Genomic DNA, 23636 nt, shown 5'->3' with positions numbered 1-23636 from the left:
TACTGAATGAATGAAAAAATGAATCAAAGCAGACTCTAGAAAATCAGCACATTGTGAAGTCTGAGTGTGATCTCTAGGACAAACAAAAGCTAGCTATGCAAAAAAAAAAAAAAAAAAAAGTTAAGAGTGTTTATGAAGACGAGAGATTGACAAAGGCCAGGGAGGCTGTGGACAGCACAGCACAGCACACTTAAGGTGTGGTGAGAGTGACGAAAGATGAGGTGGTAGCCATAGGTTGGGGTCAGATTCTTAAAGACCTTGCAAGCCATGCTAAAGGGATGATGGATTTTATCCTGAGGACAACTGCAAACCACCAGTGGCTTTAGGAAAGAAATGACATGTCTCTGGCTACAGTGTGAAGAGAGGACGGGCAGGACCAGGATGCAGGTGGAGAGAACAATTAGGTTGTTTCAGGAGTCCCGGCTAGAAATGAGGGTGGCCTACAGCCACGCAGTGGCAGGAGGGAAGAGGATGCTGGGTTTCAAAGGATCTGTTCCTTGAAAGGGGTATTTGCAACAAGACAGAGTCCAGGTCTTAGGAGAGTGGGCTAGAAGGTTGGGTCTTTGGTTTGGATTATTTAAGCTTATGTAGACTCCAGATTATATAAGCATGATTTAAAAACAACTGATGCTGTGCTCGCTCCAGCAGCACATATAGTAAAATTGGAACGATACAGAGACGACGAGCATGGTGCCTGCTCAAGGATGACATGCAAATTCGTGAAGCGTTCCATAAAAAAAGAAAAGAAAAGGGAAAAAAGGAGAAAAAAAGCCGGATGCTTTCTTTTAAAAATCAGTTATTTAGGGTGATGGTTACTCTTTTCTCAATGGAGAATGATAAAAATGTCCTCCAAAGATCTATAATGCCTGTATAAAGAGTCATTCTTCAGTTATCATTGATAAACAAAAATAATCATATTAGCACTCGGACTTTCTTAGAAGATAGAAAAAATTTAATTGAACAACTGTAAAAAAAACTCAGTGCCATTAAGACATATGTACAGCTATCCCTGAATGTCGAAAATAGATTTTATGGTTAATTCCAATTGCTTTAAGTCAAATCTGTTTTTACCAGTAATTCCGTACTATTTACACCTTTTACATGCATAACTGGAATTCACTTATCTGTAAATGTTAGCATTCTGGAATGGCACTCAGGGTCTGAAAGAGTGAACAACTGTGTATAAGTAGCCCATGTTGCCATAAAATTTCTGTGCCAAAGATCATATATGTTTATCCTCGGGAGCTCCCCAGAATCCATTTAGTCTTATGCCAATAACAGTGTTTTCTTTCTCAGCCCAGCACGTGTGTGGAGTGGGAATAAAGAGATATTAGAGGCAGGCAGCAAGAAGGAAGTTAATAGCTGTTAAGTGGAGAAGGAGGAAAAATGATCTGCAAGGCACAAACACAATTTTTTTTTCTCATGCTGGAGTCATTAGTATAGGAGAAAACAGCTCTAACCACCTTAGTAACTCAACAGGGCATCCCTCTGTTATAACACCATATGTCAGAATTAATATCTGCATCTGAGGTATTAGTAAAATAAAGGGTAAAATGAGTTTGTTCTGTTTTTTTTAAAATCAGAGAGGTGTGTATGCTTTAGAAAGATTTCATTCCAAAACAGCTTGAATTGTTTAGAAGTTCTAGAAATTGACATATGAGGAATTGCTCTTTGTAGACACTTAGGAAATGAAGTATGGGGCTTCCCTGATGGCACAGTGGTTGAGAGTCCGCCTGCCGATGCAGGGGACACGGGTTTGTGCCCCGGTCCGGGAAGATGCCACATGCCGCGGAGCGGCTAGGCCCGTGAGCCATGGCCACGGAGCCTGTGCTCCGCAACGGGAGAGGCCACAGCAGTGAGAGGCCCGCGTACCGCCAAAAAAAAAAAAAAAGAGGGCACAGCCTCTAGTCCTAGTTTGCTTGCGGAGGCTATAACAGAGCAGTACAGAATGCAGCTGAAGGAGCATCTTTGGCACAGAGAGGAGTGGGTGGCACAGTAGAAATGTGGTGGGTTGACTTTTGTTTGTATCCCTGGTCATTTTCCAAGTACCTATTGGCTCACTGCATAAGACTGTAAAAAGATCTTGATGGACCTACTAGTTCTTGAATTTAAGCTTGTTTTGGTCACACATCGGTAAGAAAAAGACAATACAACAGGAAAAAAAAAAAGATGAGGGCTTCCCTGGTGGCACAGTGGTTGAGAGTCCGCCTGCCAATACAGGGGACACGGGTTCGTGCCCCGGTTCGGGAAGGTCCCACATGCTGCAGAGCGGCTGGGCCTGTGAGCCGTGGCCGCTGAGCCTGCACGTCCGGAGCCTGTGCTCCGCAACGGGAGAGGCCACAACAGTGAGAGGCCTGAGTACTGCAAAAAAAAAAAAAAAAAAAAAAGATGAAAAAGCAGTTCAGAGAAAAAAAGATAAAAAAGCAGTTCATATATTGGCATATATGAAATATGCCAATAAGCATATGAAAAGATGCTCAGTATACTAGTCTTCAGAAAATGCATATTAAAATCAGATCTTTTTGCCCAGTATATTGACAAAAATTAAAAGGATAGATAATATCCAATGTTGGCAAGGATGTGGAGAAAACAGGATTTTATTATTGGTGGTAACATTTTTAGATTACTTTTAGAGGGCGGTTTGTGATATCAAACTTTAACATGCTCATATCCTATGACTCAGCCACTATAGTTTTGCAGTCTGTTCTACAGAAATATTTATATGGGTTCTCAAAGGTATATTTACTAGGATATTTTAGCATTTATGTAGAAGTATGACTGGTAATAGACAAAAAAAAGTGAAACCAACCTACATTTTCATCAGTTAATTTCAGGATTAATTAAATTATGATGCATTCCTACAGTGGACTCCTATACAGCCATTAAAAAGAATGAGTTGGGGTTAGATGTACTGACATAGCAAGATTTCTTGGACTAAAGTAGGAAAAAAAGTTGTAGAACAGTTCATGTAGCATGATCCCATTTAGGAACAAATAAACATAAAACTTACCAGAGTTTATGTACATATGTGTATGTAAATACATAGAAACAAGTGTGAGAGTATTCCCACCAGGCCATTAACTGTTTGGGAAGGAGAGTGGGAGTGTAAATGGTAGGTCAGTATAGCCAGACTTTTAGTTTTTAATTCTAAATATAGCTGAACATCATTTACCCAGAATGGCCTGTATCTGACTTATTCAGGATAAGCAATATTTCTGGAATTCAAACATCTTCATTATGAAAAAAAATCAATAATAACACCAAGCAAAAGAAAAGAAAAATGTATTAAACATGTGTCATCGTAAATACAGCAAATTCATTTTACTTATTAATTTTTGCATAGAAAATCAGAATTTGCAATATATACTCCTTTAAAGGGCAGAAAAACATTGGGCAATAATAAAAATAAAAACAGGAAATTTTAATTTGTCAGGAAATGGTTGTTGATCTGCTGCGTTTGGAAACATCAGTGATTATCAGAGGTTGTTTTAGAATTGAGGCGATGGATCAACTGTCTGAAGAGCTCTGCCAGGATCGGTTGTTTGCTCGTGCTACATCTCATCCCCATTTTCCCTTTTTCCAGAACCTTCCCATAGTAGTAAATGACTTTTCCTCCTTAGAATGTACACAATATAATACTCTGTTAGAGTATCTTTGGTTTATCAGTTACAATTCAACTTGCCTTGCATGAATTGGGCCACTGTGATATCAGCAGTTGCTCATTGTATCCGGTGGCTTAACCCCATACCTGTGAATCCTGCAGAGTAGCAAATGTTTCTGTTATTTCAGTAGGGTTACACACTGTATTCAAGTTTACTTGCATAATGAACATTTTTTTAAGTACAAAGGAAAGTTATAAGTATCAGTAAGCTATTGCTGACATATATACTTGGTCAATGCCTATCATGTGATTATGTGTAAATAATCTTATAAACTGTATATCTTCTTTTATAATAATTCTTAACCTTTTTCTTTTTCTGATTATTTCTAGGAAATTACTTCACAAAAGATGCCATTAATTCCCATAAAAATTGCCTGTGTGATCCCAAAAACATCGTTATGTTTGTAGCCCGAGTCCTGGTTGGAGATTTTATTGAAGGACATAAGGCTTACATGAGCCCTCCTCTGCGGTATGACAGCTGTGTGGATACAAGGTTGAACCCCTCTGTTTTTGTCATCCCTCAGAAAGATCAGATTTACCCAGAATATGTGATTGAATATACGGAAACAGACAAAGCCTGCGTGATTAGTTAGAAATGTTGGTTACAGCGTCATAAAGGATGCCATAACTATTCTGTTCACTTATAGAACCAGACTGCCCCAGATAATAGTTAAACTTACATTTCCTCTCCTATAAATGCCTTTGATCAGTGGTTCCCAAACTTTGCTGCACATCTGAATCATCTGGGAAGCTCTAAAACATTCCACTGTCCAGATTTCACCCCATTCCAACTAAATCACTTTTTCTGGGGATGAGAGCCAGGAAGAGGATTGAAACGTGTCTAAAGTTTGGGAATCACTGCCTTAGATGTAACTGGTAAAGGCTCACTTCTAAAACTTCTGTAATTGCAGCAAACTTTCTCTCCCAACTACTCTTCTAGTTTATTGCATGACATGGTTTTGTTTTGGTTAAATTGAAAGAAAATTAATTTGGGAAATTTGAGAGAAATCTAAAAATGCCTATTGAAATAAAGACATAAGACAGTACAAGCAAATCTTGGATGGAAGATTGTGAAAAGTTGGCGGAAAATTCTTAGGGATACACTGGGGAAAAAAATGTAAGGGCAATTTAAATGCTAGCACGGACATAACTGCAGTATTATACCTTTTCTTTGTGGTGAAACTGATTTGGAGGCATGCATTTCTTTATCTCTACGTTTATTTAGGACACTCCATCCAGGTTGACTCTTTCTGAAATTCAATAAAAAAAGCTGCTAAGTGGGGCTCAGAGAGAGGCAACCAACTGGAGTTAACTGCCCATTTGGGCTCTACGAAATTAACGGCAAAGTAGACATTTATATTCTAACTAATATGATTACAGAGAAGGCTTTTTTCAGGTCAGACTTTCATGAAGTGTTGGTTGGTATCTTGGGGGGACTGAGTTGCAGTAACCAGATTCACACAAGCACAACTGAGAAATCTGAGAGCTGTTGTAGTCGTTCCCTGTGGCAGTTGAGGCTCGTCAGGAAATGAGGAGCAGGGCCCTCTGCTGAAGGATGGGCCCCTAAGGAGGTGAGATGAGTTTCCTAGTGAGACAGAATCAGAACGAAGAGAACAGTGCCCCAAACAAGCCTCGCACCTGCTAGGGGCTTCTTTTTCTAAATATGACGGATTGTGTGGAATTGCAGCACAATCAGTTTTTAGAGCAGCTGAGGTGCCTGGAACAAGAGTTCCTTTCTTATTACGAATCAGGGTTTTCCTTCTAATTTTCATTTTCAACATTGCATAGGAGTCGCCAACATTTCCTGTTACAGTTCCTTCCAGCAGGTATGTTATAAAAATTAATTAGCAAAAAAAAAAAAAAAAAATTAATTAGCGTTAGAGCTGATTTTATATTAGATTTTAGAGCAGTGCAGAGATCTCTACAGCTCCTTGGCTTTAAAGGGCTCCAACAGTAACAAATGTATAAGATACGTTTTAGGGTAGGGTTATTTTTTGAGAGGCTTGCCGAAAATATTTTCATTCGCTTATTTTTTTCATGGTAGCTTCTGTTTTGGAGTTTTCACTTCCTGATCTTGACCCTCACATTGTAGAGATGCTATTGATCCAACTCTGTCTGACTGCCCACTGGACATCTCTAGTTGGATCTTTCACAGCTATCTCTAATTCAGCATGTCCACAATTGAGCTCTCCATCTGCCTATCTCAAACAAATCAGTTTTTCCCCCAGAAAAACATCTGCTCAAGCAGAAATGCAGAAGTCATCCTTTCTTTCCCTCCCCCTGCACATCTAAGCAGTTCCCATGTTTTCCTCTTTAAATATCTCTTTGTTGCCTTTTAAGTTGTTCTTTGCTTAGCAGCAAGAATTTAAAACTTTTTACTTTCAAAACACAAATCTGATCATGCCTTTAGAATAAAGTTCAAAATCATCATCATGGCTCCAGAGGCTCTCTCCCTTCCCTATCCTCTCATTTATTTTCTTTCACAGTCACCCTGGCTTTCTTTCAGTTCTTCGGTGCCCCTTTTAACCTAGCTCGGTGGTTCTCACCCAGCATTCCTGCCTTTTTTTTTTTTTTTAATGACAAATACTTTGTAACATCCTCTTCATTATCCTCAAAATGCAATTCAGTGGTAATATACTCTACCTATAAACAATTTTAGAAGGAAAGTAAAAATTAAATAAAATTAATATCAACATAAAAGGGGATGAAAGGTACATAACTTGGGCACAACTATACTACAAGACCTCATTAAGTAGTCAGACGTTTACATCTACTTATAAAGAATAAATTTGAACTTAAAAGAAGGTAGGAGATCAGAAGCTATTCTGCATAAAGAAGTACAGGAAAATAAAAAAGCAGGGATACGAGTGGACATTGGAATCAAAACTAGTGATACAAAAAAAAAAAAAACTAGTGATACAGTAACTTATCTGCATATGATAATACTTATTTCTATAATAGAAAGAACGAAACCACCTTAACTGAAATGAAGATACTATGCAAGAAAATCTAGGGACTTCCCTGGTGGTCCAGTGGTTAGGACTCCGTGCTTCCAATGCAGGGGGCAGTAGTTCGATCTCTGGTTGGGGAACTAAGATCCCACATGCTGTGTGGTGCAGCCAAAAAAATTTAAAAATTAAAAAAATAATAATAAAATAAAATAAACTTAAAAAAAGAGAAAATCTACAGATTGTCGAAATGGAGAAAATGAGGAAATAACTATATTCTTGCAGGCGAGCTCTAGGTCATACACGAATGTCTAGTGAGACATTCAAAATTCGTATAGCATGCAGAATAATTACTTATTGTGAGGAGCTGTCCAACGTATTGCAATATATTCAGCATACTTGGCTCTCACGTACTAAATGCCAGTAGCGCCCTCTCCCCCACTGCCACTATGGTGGCAACCACAAACCCCATCAGATCTATTCACCTCTTTCAGAGCAATTTGTAACATCCCCTTTGCTGTCCTGAGATGATTCAGATACTACAATCTACATGAATTTCTTAAGAAATCAATTTACTGCCCTATCTATTATAATGGAGAAACAGAAGGAAAGAAGTTTGTAATAAAGATAAAATGAATATCAATGTATAAATGCTCCAGCATGACCACGCTATACGACATCATGAAATAGATACCTACTTCTACTTATAGTGAATAGGTCTGGATTTAAGAGTCGATCAGAGGCTATTTCCTGTAAAGAAGTACAGGAGAAGGAAAGATTATTAGTATGGGTGACACCAGAATGAAAACCAGTATTAGGGTAAGTCATAACAGACCATATACCTTCTCTGTACGTGGTAAGGGAAAGAGCGTAGTTACGTTAATTGAAATAAGGATAATAGGACAAGACAAATTACAGATTGTCTAAGAGGAGAAAAGGAATTATATTTTCTCAGGCGAGCTGTAAGTCCTACATAAATGTCCAAGAGGACATTAGAAAGTCGTATAGGGTACCGAATAATTCTTTGTGGGGGACTAACCCATACACTGCAGGGCATCTGTTTTCCCTAGCTACATCCACTCAATGCCAGTAAAAGTCCGCAATTATTGTGAAGCCGACAATCTGTCAATTTCTAAAATACCACAGTGAGAACCACTTAGTTAACACCTAGCATCTTTAGATTAGCTTACTAACCTCCATAAGGAGTCCTTCTATAGATTAAATTGGATGCTTGCCTCCCGGATCTCTGGTTTTTAAAACACTTTGCGCCTTACTTTGTTCATTTTAAGCATCTGTCCAACCTGGCGTTGTCTGCTTTCCGCATTAGAATGTGAGCTCCATGAGAGCTGAGTCACCCTGTCTTGTTCACTGTGCCACGCCAGATACCTAGCTGACTGCTTGATATGCTGATACATTGGATAAATTTTGTTGAATAACGTAAGCTCAACTTCTTATAATTCAGTAGTTGTATTCCTTCCTGTTCTTCTCCAAGCTCCATTTGAGATTATCTAATAAAAGGAAATAAATATTAATTTTGGCTCTGCTGCTTTTATTTGCTCTATTTCCAGGTATCTCCAAAAAGATAATCAATTGCAGACACCCGTTTATTCAATGGGGGATAGAGGATGTGTGTTGCCCCTTCCAGCTTCATCATTCCAGGACTCAATGACCAAGGAGCCTTTAGCACACTGCCAGGGGAAGGTGGGGTGGCTGTGATGCAGAAGCCTGCAGTTGGTTGGCACATCTTTTTTCTAAGGGCTGAGACAGGGAGACGCTGGAAACTGCTGACGCACCTTAGGGGTGGGAACAGGGCCAGGCTGAGGCACAAAAGTTAAAAAAATGTAAATGATCTTCAGCAGAATTGTCCTATCAGTCACTCCTTCAAAAGCCCTTCTCCACTCTTTTTTTTTAAAATAAATTTATTTATTTATTTATATTTATTTTGGCTGTGTTGCTGCACGTGGGCTTTCTCTAGTTGCGGCGAGTGGGGGCTACTCTTCGTTGCAGTGCGCGGGCTTCTCGTTGCGGTGGCTTCTCTTGTTGTGGAGCACGGGCTCTAGGCGCATGGGCTTCTGTAGTTGTGGCTCGCGGGCTCTGGAGTGCAGGCTCAGTAGTTGTGGCGCACGGGCTTAGTAGCTCCGCGGCATGTAGGATCCTCCCAGACCAGGGCTCAAACCCGTGTCCCCTGCATTGGCAGGCGGATTCTTAACCACTGTGCCACCAGGGAAGTCCCCACTCATTCGTTTTTATTTATTATTATTATTTTTTATTTTTTATTTTTTTTCCGGTACGCGGGCCTCTCACTGTTGTGGCCTCTCCCGTTGTGGAGCACAGGCTCCGGACGCGCAGGCCCAGCGGCCATGGCTCACGGGCCCAGCCGCTCTGCGGCACGTGGGATCTTCCAGGACTGGGGCACGAACCCGTGTCCCCTGCATCGGCAGGCGGACTCCCAGCCACTGCGCCACCGAGGAAGCCCCTCATTCGTTTTTAATCATAAAGCTTTGGATGGAGAGAGAAAACCTTTATATGGCAACATAGATATGATTAAAGTGAAGGTAAAATTTGCCATTTGATATGGACTTCAATGTAAATAAAACAATGTATAGCCAACCCATTGCTGTCAAAAACACCTACATTCAAATATACAAAGTGGCATCAAACCAAGCATGAACAGATGTTTGAGTTTTTCCACTTAGTTATTTGTTCCATTTGTTTATTTACTTTGCCGTAGCAGGCTCTCAATTTTTCAGAAATGTTTGATGTTGCTACTCCCCAAGGTTCTATCCTCCCATCTCTGTTCCTCACTTTATTTGTGCTGAGTGACCTTATCAACTCTCACAGCTCCAATTACTAGTACTCTGATGTCACTCAAATAGATAGTCTCTTCAATCTTTCTTAAGCTCTTGACTTGTAAATACACCTGCCCACTGAGCATCTTCTCTTGGACTGCCCACTGCAAACAACACCATAAAAATTGAGATGATAATCCCTCAACTCCTGTTTCTCTTCTGTTATTCCTTATCCTGTCCTGCTTTTCTAGAAATCCATTCTCATTACTGCCAGGGATCTTTCTAAAACACCTATCCTACATTAGAAGTGTTAAGGAAAGTTACAGTTACTTTTGTTAATTATGAAAATGATGTTAGGATTATGTAGGAAAATTTACCATTTTTAAAAGTCATGCCTACTGAAGTATTTAGGATTGAATTATCTAGAAATTGAAATTGAAACTTACAAGTTCTCAGCCAAAACAATCAGGCAAATAGGACGAAGTGTTAAGATTTTATAACACGAGGAAATAGATATATATGGGTGCTTATTTCACTGTCCTCTAATTTCCTGCTTGAAAAATTATCAACTACAAATTTTTTTAAAAAACAAAAACAAAATAAAAAACACCTATCCTACAATATAGCCAGGCACTGTTTTTAAGTGTTGGGGATACAGCAAGGAATAAGACACACAAAATTCCTGCTTTCACACGTTTGAATTCTACAAATATATAAATAAGTAAGAAGAAAGACATGAGTGATAAGTTCCATGCAGAGACCTGGGTGCTACTTTAGGAAGGGCCTTGCTAAAGAGAAGACATTTAAGCTCAGAGTTGAATGACAAAAAGGAGACATCTAGAAAGGGGTGTGGGGGAGCATTCTAGGCAGAGGGATCACTGTCACTTGCCAGCGGAAATTCCTTCAGTAGCTTCCCAAAGTCTTCCGTAAACCCAAATTTCTTAACACGGCAGAGAAGGTCTTCTGGCATCTGGAAGCTAAAGTGGCCTTCCTCTTTGGCTTCTTTATGTGACATTTACTCCTTTAATCCTCACAACCGCCCTTAAGACAGCAACTCGGCTAGTTGAGTTCCTCAATTATGTTTTATTCATCTTTATACTCTGTTGCTGCATTAGCGGTTGGCTCAAAAAATAGTCATTAAATCAGCGCGGTGTTGGGCAAAAAGATAGTTCCTTAATAAATGTACAGGTCTAAACAGGTGCTGTCCAACAGAAATATAAAGTGAGCCATTTTACATTGTCTCATAGCTACATTAGAAGTAAAAGAAACAGATGAAATTATAATAACGTTTTATTTAAATATTATCAGTTTAACATCATGAATATGAAGTTTACACTCTCTGCATTCTAAAGTTTCCAAATCTGGTGTATGTGTATTTCACACTTGAAGCACGTTCCAACTCGCACTGGTCACATTTCAAATGCTCAACTGTGGCTAGTGGCTAGGTCCTGAGGTCTTCCTCTCCCAGCTACCTAACGCCGTCCAGCTAGGCACCTTCTACCACATTCCCTGTTTCATCTTTGTAGCCCTTACCAGTATCTCAGATTCCCCCCGACTATACGAGCCCCTCCAGACGAGGACTTAACCTTGAACGGTGCCTGGAGCAGAGCAGGCGCTCAGTCAAGTCTGTCCCCGCCCGATCCGCGCCCAGGTTGGACCCAGGCCCCGGGGCCCGTCTCTCTGCGCCGCGGCCCGCGGGCGGCCGCCCCTCGCCCACCCTCCCCCCGGCCCGCCCCGGGAACGGGGTTTGTAGTCGTGGACGTGACTGGGAGGAGTCTGCCCGCCTCGGATTTCCGCACAAGGAGCCGGGCCGCGACCATGGCGGAGCCCACGGTATGCTCGTTCCTCACCAAGGTGCTGTGCGCCCACGGCGGCCGCATGTTCCTGCAGGATCTGCGCGGCCACGTGGAGCTCTCGGAGGCCCGGCTACGGGACGTGCTGCGCCAGGCCGGGCCCGACCGCTTCCTGCTGCAGGAGGTGGAGGTGCGGGAGGACCCGTGGGACGCCGAGGCCGAGGTGGCGGCCGGCGAGGGCTGCGCGGGCGGCGGCGGCGGCCCCTCGGCCTGGCGGGTTGTCGCTGTGTCCTCCGCGCGCCTCTGCGCTCGCTACCAGCGCGGCGAGTGCCAGGCCTGCGACCAGCTGCACCTCTGCCGCCGCCACATGATGGGCAAGTGCCCGAACCGCGACTGCTGGTGAGGCTGCGGACGGGTCGGGGCGGCGGGTGGGACGCGGCGGTCAGGGCGCACGGGCCGCGGGCCTGGCCTGGCCAGCCGGAAGCGGGACCCAGCTAAGCAGTAAGAAAAGGGGTCGTTGGTCCGGGCCTGACGTCCCCCTCCGGAAGGGCGGAAGGAAAGCCCCGGGAAGGGGCCCCTCAGGGTCCTTCGCTGGGAGGCCTCCCCGCGCTCCCAGCTGCGGAATGAGGCGGAAGATCGTCCGGACTTGGACTTCTCAACAGCTTCCCCCGCCCCAGATTGCAGCTTCTTCCCCCCCCCCCCGCCCCCCGAGATCTTCCGCAGCACGGCCGGAATAAATCAGGTTGGGATTTTTGCGTTCATTTCCACCAGTGGCCCTTTGGGGGCCATTTGAGGACCCCATGAGATTCATGGATCCTTTATCCAGAGATCGGCCCTTCCCACTTGAGCACAGTTTTACAGACGCGAGTCTGTGCTCTCTAGGGTTAGAAAGAGCGATTTAGTTTGCCCCCCCCCTCCAGGAAACTGAGGGCTGGATGATTTGGAAGAGGTCGTTAGAGGCGGCCTCCTAACTCCAGTCTTCCTCGGTTTCCTCTAGCCCCCGAAAGCGGAGTGGGGGGAGGAGGCATGCTTTCTGTTTAAGGTTGGTGGATGGTGGGGTGCGCAGCCTCTTGGGGTGGAGAAGGCCCAGTGCGGTCCTCTGCAGAACCCACCCACGGGCACCCTCTGTCAAGGCAGGTGACTGGGGGAGGGGGTCCCTTTGGCCTTAAAGCATCCTCATTCAGAATTAAATGGCTCTGGGAGGGGAGTTGCTTCATCCCAGCTTTCTTATTATTAGAGCTTATTAGACTGTAGTATCCATGGGTTCATGGAAAATTGTGTAACTTCACCTGCAAGTTGAAAGTGACCCTAGGGAAGGGATTTGACAGTCTGGCCCCTCCTTCATCTGGGCCTCTGATCTAGACCTTTGTGTTCTAGGTCTACCTGCACCCTTTCTCATGATATCCACATACCTGTCAACATCCAAGTCCTGAAAAACCAGGGACTGTTTGGTCTTAATGAGGCCCAGCTTCGGATCCTTCTTTTGCAGAATGACCCCTGCCTTTTACCAGAGGTGAGTCACTAAGGAGTCACCCTCATATTGTCTGCACCTTGAAAAAAGTCAGGGGAGAACATCAACAATCTGCTTACAGAGGACAGCCTGAGGGGAAGGCGGGGTGGGTATGATACAGTGCTGGCCTTTCTGCAGTCTATGATTTTTTGGGGCTTTTATACACAAGAAGTGTGGTATAGAAATAATAATAATGGCTACTGTTTTTTTTGAGTTCTTACTGAATGCTGAGTAATTCGTATACCTTAGCTGATTAATAGCCTATGAGTGAGGTATGCCTGTCCCCATTTTACAGGGGAGGCAACTGAGGCTCGATTAAATAACTTGCCCAAGGTCACATAGAAAATGGCAGATTTGAATTTAGTTTTGTCTGATTACGAAGCCTGTGTTCTGTGAATTACCTGTTTATACTTTTGTTGACTTTTCCATCCAGGCGTTTGTCTTTCCCTGTTAATTCATAAGATGTCTTTAACGATACAGATCCCTTTTTTGGTCACATCTGTTACAAATATCCCCCCCATTTACTTTTTGGGGGCTTTAGATATTAATTTGAATTGTTTTGGAACTACATTATGTTGTTCCAAAGGTACCCATTATAACTGCTATAATGGCAGAATTAGCACATTTGTATCTGTTTAGCTATACACAAAGAATTTTTTAAACAGAAGGGTTGGAATCCCCAAAGAAAGTATTACGAGAGATCTTGGCAGGAAGGGAGAGGAGGATGCGGCAGCTATAGGGGGGCAGGGGGGGGCGGTCTGTTTTGTCTCAGAGAGAAGGGGCAGTGCAACTTCTGTTTACCTTTAGTGTTTATGAGTTTTTTTGACTTACAGAAGCGTAACATTTTTCAGTTGTTAAACTTAATGCATTTTTTTCTTTATGGCTTCTACCCGAGTACCCTGGGTCCAGCCTCATCTTGTCATATTAGACTATGTCAGTGTTCTGTGAGCAGTTGATGGGTTAGCTGCATTTAAGATAGGAGCCTTGGGGCTTCCCTGGTGGCGCAGTGATTGCGAGTCCGCCTGCTGATGCAGGGGACACGGGTTCGTGTCCCGGTCCGGGAAGATCCCACATGCCGCGGAGGGGCTGGGCCCGTGAGCCATGGCCGCTGAGCCTGCGCGTCCGGAGCCTGTGCTCCGCAATGGGAGAGGCCACAACAGTTAGAGGCCCGTGTACCGCAAAAAAAAAAAAAAAAAAAAGATAGGAGCCTGCCTTCGGTCTAATCATCTGGAACTGGAGGTGTGTGGCACGTGGCACAAAACACGGCCACTTAGACAGCAGGGACCTTGGACAAGCACAGTGGATGAGGCAGGAGTGGTACCTCACGTCTCGTGTGTGAAAATGCCTGGTGATTCCTTTCTGCCACACTCCTAAAGATTCAGTATGTAATATAGGTACAGTGCACATAAAAAATCAATAAGGGGCAAGTATTGTGATATTGTGATTTATAATAAGAAATATATATTTGGTCTTTGTCTCTGCCCCTGGCACAGAGTTCCTAAGACCCTTGGAATTTCCTAAATTTTTTTTTAACTTTTTATTTTATATTGGATTATAGTTGATTAACAATGTAGTGATAGTTTCAGGTGTACAGCAGAGTGATTCAATTATACATATACATGTATCTTTTTTTTTTCATATTGTTTTCCCATTTAGGTTGTTACATAATATTGAGCAGAGTTTCCTGTGCTATACAGTAGGTCCTTGTTGGTTATCCATTTTACTTTTTTAAAAAATTAATTTATTTATTTACTTATTAATTTTTGGCTGTGTTGGGTCTTCGTTGCTGCACGTGGGCTTTCTCTAGTTGTGGTGAGCAGGGGCTGCTCTTCGTTGTGGTGTGCGGGCTTCTCACTGCAATGGCTTCTCCTGTTGCAGAGCACAGGCTCTAGGTGCGCGGGCTTCAGTAGTTGCAGCACCTGGGCTCAGTATTTGTGGTGTGCGGGCTTCAGTAGTTGTGGTACACAGGCTTAGTTGCTCCGTGGCATATGGGATCTGCCCGCACCAGGGCTCGAACCCATGTCCCGTTGGCAGGCGGATTCTTAACCTCTGCACTACCAGGGAAGTCCCTGGTTATCCATTTTAAATATAACAGTGTGTACATTTCAAACGTGAGAGCGATAAAAAGTGACTTTTGTTATGTTCATGTGGTGACTTTTGGAAAGCCTCTAGGTAATCTAGGGATGGGAGCTGGTTTCCCTAATAACCAGTCATGTGATTAGAAGGTTGGAACTTTCAGTCCCACTCCCACCTCCTGGGAGGGAAAAGGGCCTAGAGATTGAGTTCAATTACCAATGGCCCGTGATTTAAACAATCATGGCTATGTAATGAAGCCTCCATAACAAACCCAAAAGGATGGCTTTAGGAGAGCTTCCAGGTTGGTGAACATGTGGAGGTGCCGGGAGAGTGGCGCCCAGATAAAGCATGGAAGCTCCACACCCTTTCCCACATACCTTGCCCTATGCATCTCTTCCATCCAACTATTCCTGAGTTATATATCCTTTTATAATAAACTGGGCATAGAGACTCAAACCATCATATCTTAAAATATAAACTACTTTCATTAAACTGTGTGATACTGGTTCCAGAATGTACAGGAGATCAAAGAAAACAGATCCTAGACCTAGCCCCCAAGTCAGAATAATCTATTGCTTCAAGATTTACTAGAGCTGAGCAATTAAGACCATATGTGCTTAATACTGTCTTGTAGAAGCCTTAACTTACACTCATTTTGTGAGTTTTTTTACATTTTTATTTTAATGCTTATATTTTTCAAAAAACTGTTCTGGCTTCCTGTTTCTTTTTTTCATTAATTGATTCTCACTTCTTTCCTTTTTCAGATGAGCTTGGGAATCATTCAAATTCCTAAAACTATTTTATAGGAATTCTTTGGGGGAGGTAGGAATTGCACTAAAATTATGGGTTCATTTTAGAAAATTGGCATCACAATCATAGGCAGCATACCATGTTTTGGCTTACTGATTGAAGTATAATTGATGTGCAATATTATGTTGGTTTCATATGTGTGACGTTTAAATACATATGGAATGATCACCATGGTAAGTCTAATAATCATCTGTCTGCATACAAAGTTATTACAGTATTATTGACCATATTCTTTATGCTGTATATTATATCACCATGACTTTAAAAAAAATTTTTATTGGAGTATAGTTGATTTACAATGTTGTGTTAGATTCTGCTGTACAGCAAAGTGAATCAGTTTTACATACACATATATCCACTCTTTTTTAGATTCTTTTCCCGTGTAGGTCATTACGGAGTATTGAGTAGAGTTCCCTGTGCTATGCAGTAGGTCCTTATTAGTTATCTGTTTTATATATAGTAGTCTGTATATGTCAATCCCAATCTCCCAATTTATCCCTCCTCCTTCTTTCCCCTCTGGTAACCATAAGTTGTTTTTTTTTTACATCTGTGACTCTATTTCTGCTTTGTAAATAAGTTCATTTGTATTATGTTTTTAGATTCCACATATAAGCAGTATCATATGATATCTTTGTCTTACTTACTTCACTCAGTATGACAATCTCTGGGTCCATCCGTGTTGCTGCAGATGGCATTATTTCATTCTTTTTTTTTTATGGCTGAGTAATACTGCATTGCATGTATGTACCACATCTTCTTTATCCATTCCTCTGTTGATGGACATTTAGGTTGCTTCCATGTCCTGGCTATTGTAAATAGTGCTGCAATGAACATTGGGATGCATGTATCTTTTCGAATTATGGTTTTCTCTGGATATATGCCTAGGAGTGGGATTGCTGGATCATATGGTAGCTCTAGTTTTAGTGTCCATACTGTTCTCCATAATGATTGTACCAATTTACATTCCCACCAACAGTGTAGGAGGGTTCCCTTTTCTCCACACCCTCTCCAGCATTTATTTGTAGAGTTTTTGATGATGGCCATTCTGACAGGTATGAGGTGATACTTCATTGTAGTTTTCATTTGCATTTCTCTAATAATTCGTGATGTTGAGCATCTTTTCATGTGTCTCTTGGCCATCTGTATGTCTTCTTTGGAGAAATGTCTATTTAGATCTTATGCCTTTTTTTTTTTTTTTTTTTTTGCGGTACGCGGGCCTCTCACTGTTGTTGCCTCTCCTGTTGCGGAGCACAGGTTCCGGACGCGCAGGCCCAACAGCCATGGCTCACGGGCCCAGCCGCTCCGCGGCATGTGGGATCCTCCCGGACCGGGGCGCGAATCCGTGTCCTCTGCATCGGCAGGTGGATTCTCAACCACTGCGCCACCAGGGAAGCCCCTAGATCTTCTGCCCATTTTTTGATTTGGTTTTTTGTTTTTTTTGATATTGAGCTGCATGAGCTATTTGTATATTTTGGAGCTTAATCCCTTGTTGGTTGATCCCATGACTTATTTTTTTATTTTCTGAAAATTTTTGTTGAAGTATAATTATTTACAATATTATATTATATTGGTTTCAGGTATATAACAGTGATTCAATATTTTCATACATTATGAAAAAATCACTACAATGAATCTCGCATGACTTATTTTATAACTGGAAGCTTGTACCTCTTAATTCCCTTCAATTATTTCACCCATCCTCCACCCACCTCCCTTCTGGCAACCATTCATTTGTTCTCTGATACCATTTTGTTTTAAACCAGGTCATTTGTGTCCACTAGAATTTTCCCACATTTTAGCTTTAACTAATTGTGTTCCTCTAATATCATTTAACATGTTCCTCTATCCCCTGTATTTACTGTAAATTGATAGATCTGGACCTTTGATTGGATTTAGGCTTGATTTTATAGAAGAATTTTTTGTATATTTGGTATATTGTTAGGGTGACTAACAGTCCCTGGCTGCCTGGGACTGGGGGGTTTCCAGCCATGTCAGACTTTCATGCTAATACCTGGAAAGTTGTATTTCCTATTGCATCATCTCAGGAGGTACCAATGTCTGGTCCCAATGCAAATATTAATAGTGCTCCCTGAAAAATGCCCTAGTTTGGATAATAAATTATCTGTTCACGCTTCCAGGTTGGTTTCCCTGGAAGCAGAGCCTGACATAGTGTTTTAGGTGCATGTGATCTATTGAAGGAGGGATCCTTGGGGAAAATCTGTAAAGTAAGAAAGAGGGAAGGGAGAGCTACAAGCAAGGTGAAGTCTGGCCTTGGCTTGATTCATGCCGGGGCTCTAGAGCAAAAATTACATTGAAGAATGGTTCTGGCCTTGAGGCAAGGGGGCCAGCCTTTTGTACCTGCATAGAAGTCACTCATTGGCTACAGGCTCTGGGATAGGAGGGCGGGCCAACTGAGAGTCAAGGTCAGAGAGGGGCAGCTGAACATTAGTAACAGCTAGGGGAGATGTGGGTGGAGGAACTATTATATACCCATCTGCCTTTCACCCATGATTTTTTTTTTTTTTTTTGGGGGGGTTCGCGGGCCTCTCCTGTTGCGGAGCACAGGCTCCGGATGCGCAGGCTCAGTGGCCATGGCTCACAGACCCAGCCGCTCCGCGGCATGTGGGATCCTCCCGGACTGGGGCACGAACCCGCGTCCCCTGCATTGGCAGGCGGACTCTCAACCACTGCGCCACCAGGGAAGCCCCCATGATGATTTTAATAGCCACTGATGATCAGAAGGTGCCATTTAGAGAAGCTGTCCTTTATTGGCTTAAGAGATACAGTGAAAATGAATGTCCTAAGTGTTGCTTCACTTCTGTACCAGGTCTGTTTGCTCTACAACAAAGGTGAAGCCCTGTATGGTTACTGCAACCTCAAGGATAAATGCAACAAGTTTCACGTGTGCAAGTCCTTTGTCAGGGGAGAGTGCAGGCTGCCGAAGTGCAAGCGGTCTCATCAGCTAATTCACGCTACATCCCTGCAGCTGCTGCAGGACCAAGGATTGAATATTCCAAGTGTCGTTAATTTTCAGATAATTGCTACCTACAAGCACATGAAGCTGCACAAGATGCTTGAAAATAAAGGTGAGACTCTCAGAGGTAGACAAAACGCTGTCAACAGTGTAGTGCTGAGCTGAAAGTGAGTCTGGGGAAAAAGCACTTCCTAGGTTAATTGCTGCTCTGTCCTTGGGGAAGCTTCATCAGTCAACATTCTATGATACGGAGCTGTGGTTCTAACCAAAGGAGGGAAGGGATGGAGTTTATTTTCAGCGCTGCCAGCTAATAGCCTCTGCCCAAGTGTTTGAACAGTGTAGCTCGGTAAGTTGGGGGTCAGGAAGTAGGAAGAACAGTCTTAACCGCTTTGGTAGGTGAAAAGAGGAGGGAGGTGGGCTAGTGACTAGAATCTAGGTAAGGATAATGTAGGGATGGCTTTCTTTTATTAAATTGAGTTAAAGTTTTTTCTTAAATTTTTAGGAAATTTTAACGACATTACAGAAGAATTTGGAAAATAGAGAGTAAAAATAAAAATCACATATGACTCCACTCACTCTAATCCATAATAATTGGTACTATTTAATTACAGGCCCTTCAGTCCTGTTACTAGAAAATACTAGTCCAGTGGTGGTCAAAGTCTGCATTAGTTTAGTATCTTTCATTTTCACGTTCTACAGCATCATAAATATCTTCTCATATTGCCACATAGTCTGTCCTTTTTTAAGGTCTATAAAGTGTGGCTTGGTTTTCTTAAATCACAATGCGAGAGTACTTACTCCATTAGATTTGCTTATAGCTGAAAATCAGTTTCATTGGGTGGTGGGCTTTGGAGAATTGCTGATAGGAAAACCAGATCATCAAAGTCAGAGTCCCTAAGCTTTAATATGGAATTTTCTTGTGTTGGGATGGTAGTGGCCGACTACGAGTGGTGGTTTGAAGGTAGGGAGGGTTCTGCATGTACCAGTATCAGAGGCTGTGTAGTTGTGTCCCTAAATGGTGGCAGGGACATTCTGCCCTGTACTGTGGGTAGGGCCTGTTATTCTCTTGATCTGGTCTTGTTTAGTGGGTCTCTCCTAGCTAGGAAATGTGACTTTCTGCTTGCTGTTGAGATATATAAATATATATGTATATTTTACTCCGGAAGACACGAACTCTCCAAATACAAAGTGTTGGGAGTTTTATCGGTGATCTGATTAGCTGGGCTGATGATCCCAATGTAGAATGAAATTCTAGAGAATTTAGAATTCTCTAAATTCTCTAAATTTAGAGAAATTTAGAGTAAAGGGATATGTCAGGAAACCTCATCTTTTTCTTCTTCTTTTTAGATAATTCAGCTTCCTCTGCTGAGCATTCCCAGGGCCTTGAGAAACAAGGAGTACACGTAGCTAGGGCTGCAGAGGCCAGTCCTCTGGTCTCTGGCCCTGCTGCGTCAGCCAAGAAGCCATGTGCAGGTAAACCTTAGAGGACGTCAGTGAAATAAGAAGAATGTTGTCCAATTGGAAGGTCTGAAAACAAAGCTTCTGTTGAGATTTAATTTGTAACCATTCACTCATTTAATCGTTTATTAATAATAGCCATAATGATACCTACCTCACAGGTTGTGGTGAGAATTAAAGAAGATGGAGAAGGAGAAAATGCCAGATTGGGAGGATAAAATTGGGGGTGCGTGGTTGAGGATGAGGTTAGACATTGAACAGGCAAAGGGAGAGTAAAACCTGAGAGTAGATGAGGTCAGTCCTGGGCAAATCCTGCAGTTCCTGAGAGCTTTCCCCGGGCTGGCCGGCCAGAGCTCTTAAAGGGGCAGGCTCCTGCGGACTTGTTCTGAGACCCAGCCAAGTGCTTTTCTGTACGCCCATATACATAGTTTTTACATTGTGGTATTCAGGGACTACATACACTTCATGCTCTTTTTTTTTTTTTTTTTGCTTAATATTCCATAAGCATCTCTCCATATTTGTTCACATTTATCATGTGTAATCATTTTCATGCACAGATATACTAATGTATCATTGTTTGCTTAACTAGTTCCATTATTCTGGGATATTTTGATTCTAACAAATTTTGAATATAACTCTTTTCTTAAAATCCACACAATATTAAGTTTTTACGTTATTCTTTACTTTTGCTTCACGTATAGTTGCTGAATGATACTCTTGATTTTCATTTCTTTAAAAATACATGCGGGAATTCCCTGGCGGTCCAGTGTTTAGGACTCTGCGCTTCCATTGCAGGGGGCATGGGTTAAAATATATATATATATATATATATATATATATATATGCAAGTAAATATTCTTCCGTATGTCTTCTTTCCATGTGTCTTTATTTTGTGTAGTTTGTACATGCCCTTTAATTGCTGGGGCCCTCCTCTGTGCTGATGTGACTTGGCCTTTAATAGGCTCCTTAATTTTCGTAAAAGCATGTTGACTGGATATGATATGATATCCAACTCTCGTGGATCCATCCTCGGCCGACACTGCAGAGTATATAACTTACGGGTGCTCACCAGAGATCTCTACCTCACTCTGTGTACTCTCCATTTCTTTTACCAAAGTCTCAGATTCCTGTAGTATGAAGGATGCGTAGCTCATACATTCCTCTAAGTTGTATCCATTCTTTCTGTGATCAGGATGGACCATCAGAAATCTATATACCTCGCCCATTCCATACTGACTTCTCCCTTCCCCCCTTCTCTCTGCCCCTGCCCACCCAGCTGTCTCTTTTTAGTTGTACCTGGTGTTTATTTCCTTGTTTTCATCAAGGGGTACCACAGAGAAGCAGCTTTGTGAAATTCTTTCCTGTGTTTGTTGTATTAATAGCCACAAATGTTGGTGTGTAAAGTTTTTTTTTTTTTTAATTTAACTGTCTGGCAATAACATAACATTTGAGAAATAGGGCCAATGTAGTGAGCTTTTCGTCAAGCTAAATTTATGTAATTTAGAATTTTTTTTTTTTTTTTTTTTTCCGGTACGCGGGCCTCTCACTGTTGTGGCCTCTCCCGTGGCGGAGCACAGGCTCCGGACGTGCAGGCTCAGCGGCCACGGCTCACGGGCCCAGCCGCTCTGCGGCATGTGGCATCTTCCCGGACTGGGGCATGAACCCGTGTCTCCTGCATCGGCAGGCGGACTCTCAACCACTGCGCCACCAGGGAAGCCCCTAGAAAATTTTTAATCATGAAAACTTTTCTTTTCCATTGGGGGAGGTGTGCAAAACTGTCCTTTTTAAAGTGAGAAGGTGCTGTGTTTTCTCCTAATGGACAGTAAGAGCCATGCAACTTATGTTAAGCTCTTCATTTTGGTTGCCAACAACAGTATTTCTGAAAGCTCTTATGTTTTGCGTATTTGCTTCTTTTTTCTTAGTTACAATTTCTCCGGTGCTAATTAAAAAATTATCTTTATATTTTATTATTATTTACGTTTTATTCTTTTACTGTTCTATTTCTTTTGTAAGCCATGTTAAATCCTTAATGGAAACAGTATAGTGTATAAATGCATATTCTTTACATTAAAAGACTTAGTAGATTTTTACATTATTGTGTTTTTTATATATATATATATATATATATTTTTTTTTTTTTTTTTTTTTGGCGGTTCGCGGACGTCTCACTACTGTGGCCTCTCCTGTTGCGGAGCACAGGCTCCGGACGCACAGGCTCAGTGGCCATGGCTCACGGGCCCAGCCGCTCTGTGGCATGTGGGATCTTCCCGGACCACCGGGGCATGAACCCATGTTCCCAGCATCGGCAAAGTGGACTCTCAACCATTGTGCCACCAGGGAAGCCCCTCTTTTTATATATCTTATAATTATGCCTTTATATATGAAGTTATTGACCCTTTGTAATCTTTGTTGCAATATTTTATTCAATTCTATAATATTGCATTTTAATCTTAGTTCCATTGGTATTCATCCTATAAAAACATTTTATGTAATCATACCTGTCTTTTATTTTAATTTGATGGTTCAGCTGTTAGAGAGTTATCAGATTAGAATTTCTTTGGCAATTTATCAGGGCTTATGAGATGAAGCTGCACATCTGCAGGCTTCACAGATTCCAAATACCCTAAATTGAATGACTGACTTTCCTCCAGACTTGTTCCTCCTTTTGTTCTTTATTTTGGAGTGTCAGCACCAAATGACTTAAGCCAAAAACCTGCAGATTGTCCTATACTTTTCCTTTCTTCTTATTCCCTGTGTCAGATTGGTTACCCCGTGTTGCAGAATTTTCCACTTTAAAAATCTTGCAAATTTTTATCCTCTCTACCCCTTTCTTTCCATCCCCAACACACTGCCTTTTTCTAAACCCTCATCACCTCATGCATTTAATTTACAGATTCATAACTCAGTGGTTTTCAAGTCTGTCTTGGGAGAGTTTTTTGTAGGAAGTGCGAAATGGACCCCTGTTCCACTTCAAGGATGGTACCCCCATTGTAATTTTTAATATAATAGGCTTTTGTGGATGTCATTAATCTGCTTACCACCCTTCTCTCCCCCTGCTGCCTGGTTGACCTTTTGAAATGCAGACCTAATCGTATTGCTTTTTTCTGCCATAACCTTCATTGGTCCCCATCACGGAGGATAGAAGTCATAAAACTCAAATCCCTATGGGGACTAGAAAGTTAAGATAAATGGATAAAGTGAGGTGGATGTGAGAGGAATGGGGGAAGAGAGGAAGTGCCGTGGCGAACTGTCCCATCTAAAAGGGACAACTGCCTCTTGCTTCCACGTGGGAATGCGGGGCCCAATTTGACGTATCATCCAATTTGTCAAAAGCAGCCACAAATCCAGAAATTTTTATGATAAATTTTCTGATTTTAAAATATTGACTTTTAATTGAGTTCTTAAAATGCAGCCCAATATTGCGTGTATTGACCTACTTGCAGTTTTGGGGATGTGCCGTTTTATCTTGTGACTCTCTATTTGCAAATGATACTCCCTATAAGTGCCACTCCTTCCCTCCTCCTGCCTCAAAACCTGGCAAAATTAGATTATTTAAAATGTCAGGTTAGCCTTTCCTGACCCCAAGACAGGCAGCTCTCCTAGCGTTCTCAAAGCTC

At 42.1% G+C, this 23636-nt stretch overlaps 2 protein-coding genes across 2 annotated transcripts in view; both read left to right on the top strand.

Moving 5' to 3' along the window:
* ZC3HAV1 (zinc finger CCCH-type containing, antiviral 1) overlaps positions 1-5505 on the top strand; it is a 64205-nt gene extending 58700 nt beyond the window's left edge. Inside the window, exon 13 of the mRNA XM_082846121.1 lies at positions 3992-5505. Within this exon, the coding sequence (XP_082702247.1) occupies positions 3992-4254 (263 nt within the window). The 3' untranslated portion in view covers positions 4255-5505. The remainder of the gene's footprint in view (positions 1-3991) is intronic.
* A 5711-nt stretch (positions 5506-11216) lies between these two features.
* On the top strand, positions 11217-20304 carry ZC3HAV1L (ZC3HAV1 like; the record flags this gene model as incomplete). Its single annotated transcript, XM_082846131.1, has 4 exons — positions 11217-11590; positions 12569-12704; positions 18415-18673; positions 19909-20304. 4 exons carry the CDS (start codon positions 11217-11219, stop codon positions 20043-20045), a joined length of 906 nt encoding a protein of 301 aa, XP_082702257.1. The 3' UTR covers positions 20046-20304.
* Between the last annotated feature and the right edge of the window lie 3332 nt (positions 20305-23636).

Source organism: Leucopleurus acutus, assembly GCF_964270905.1.
Source record: "Leucopleurus acutus genome assembly, chromosome: 9".
Lineage (NCBI taxonomy): Eukaryota > Metazoa > Chordata > Mammalia > Artiodactyla > Delphinidae > Leucopleurus > Leucopleurus acutus.
This window is presented reverse-complemented; position numbering and strand designations above follow the sequence as displayed.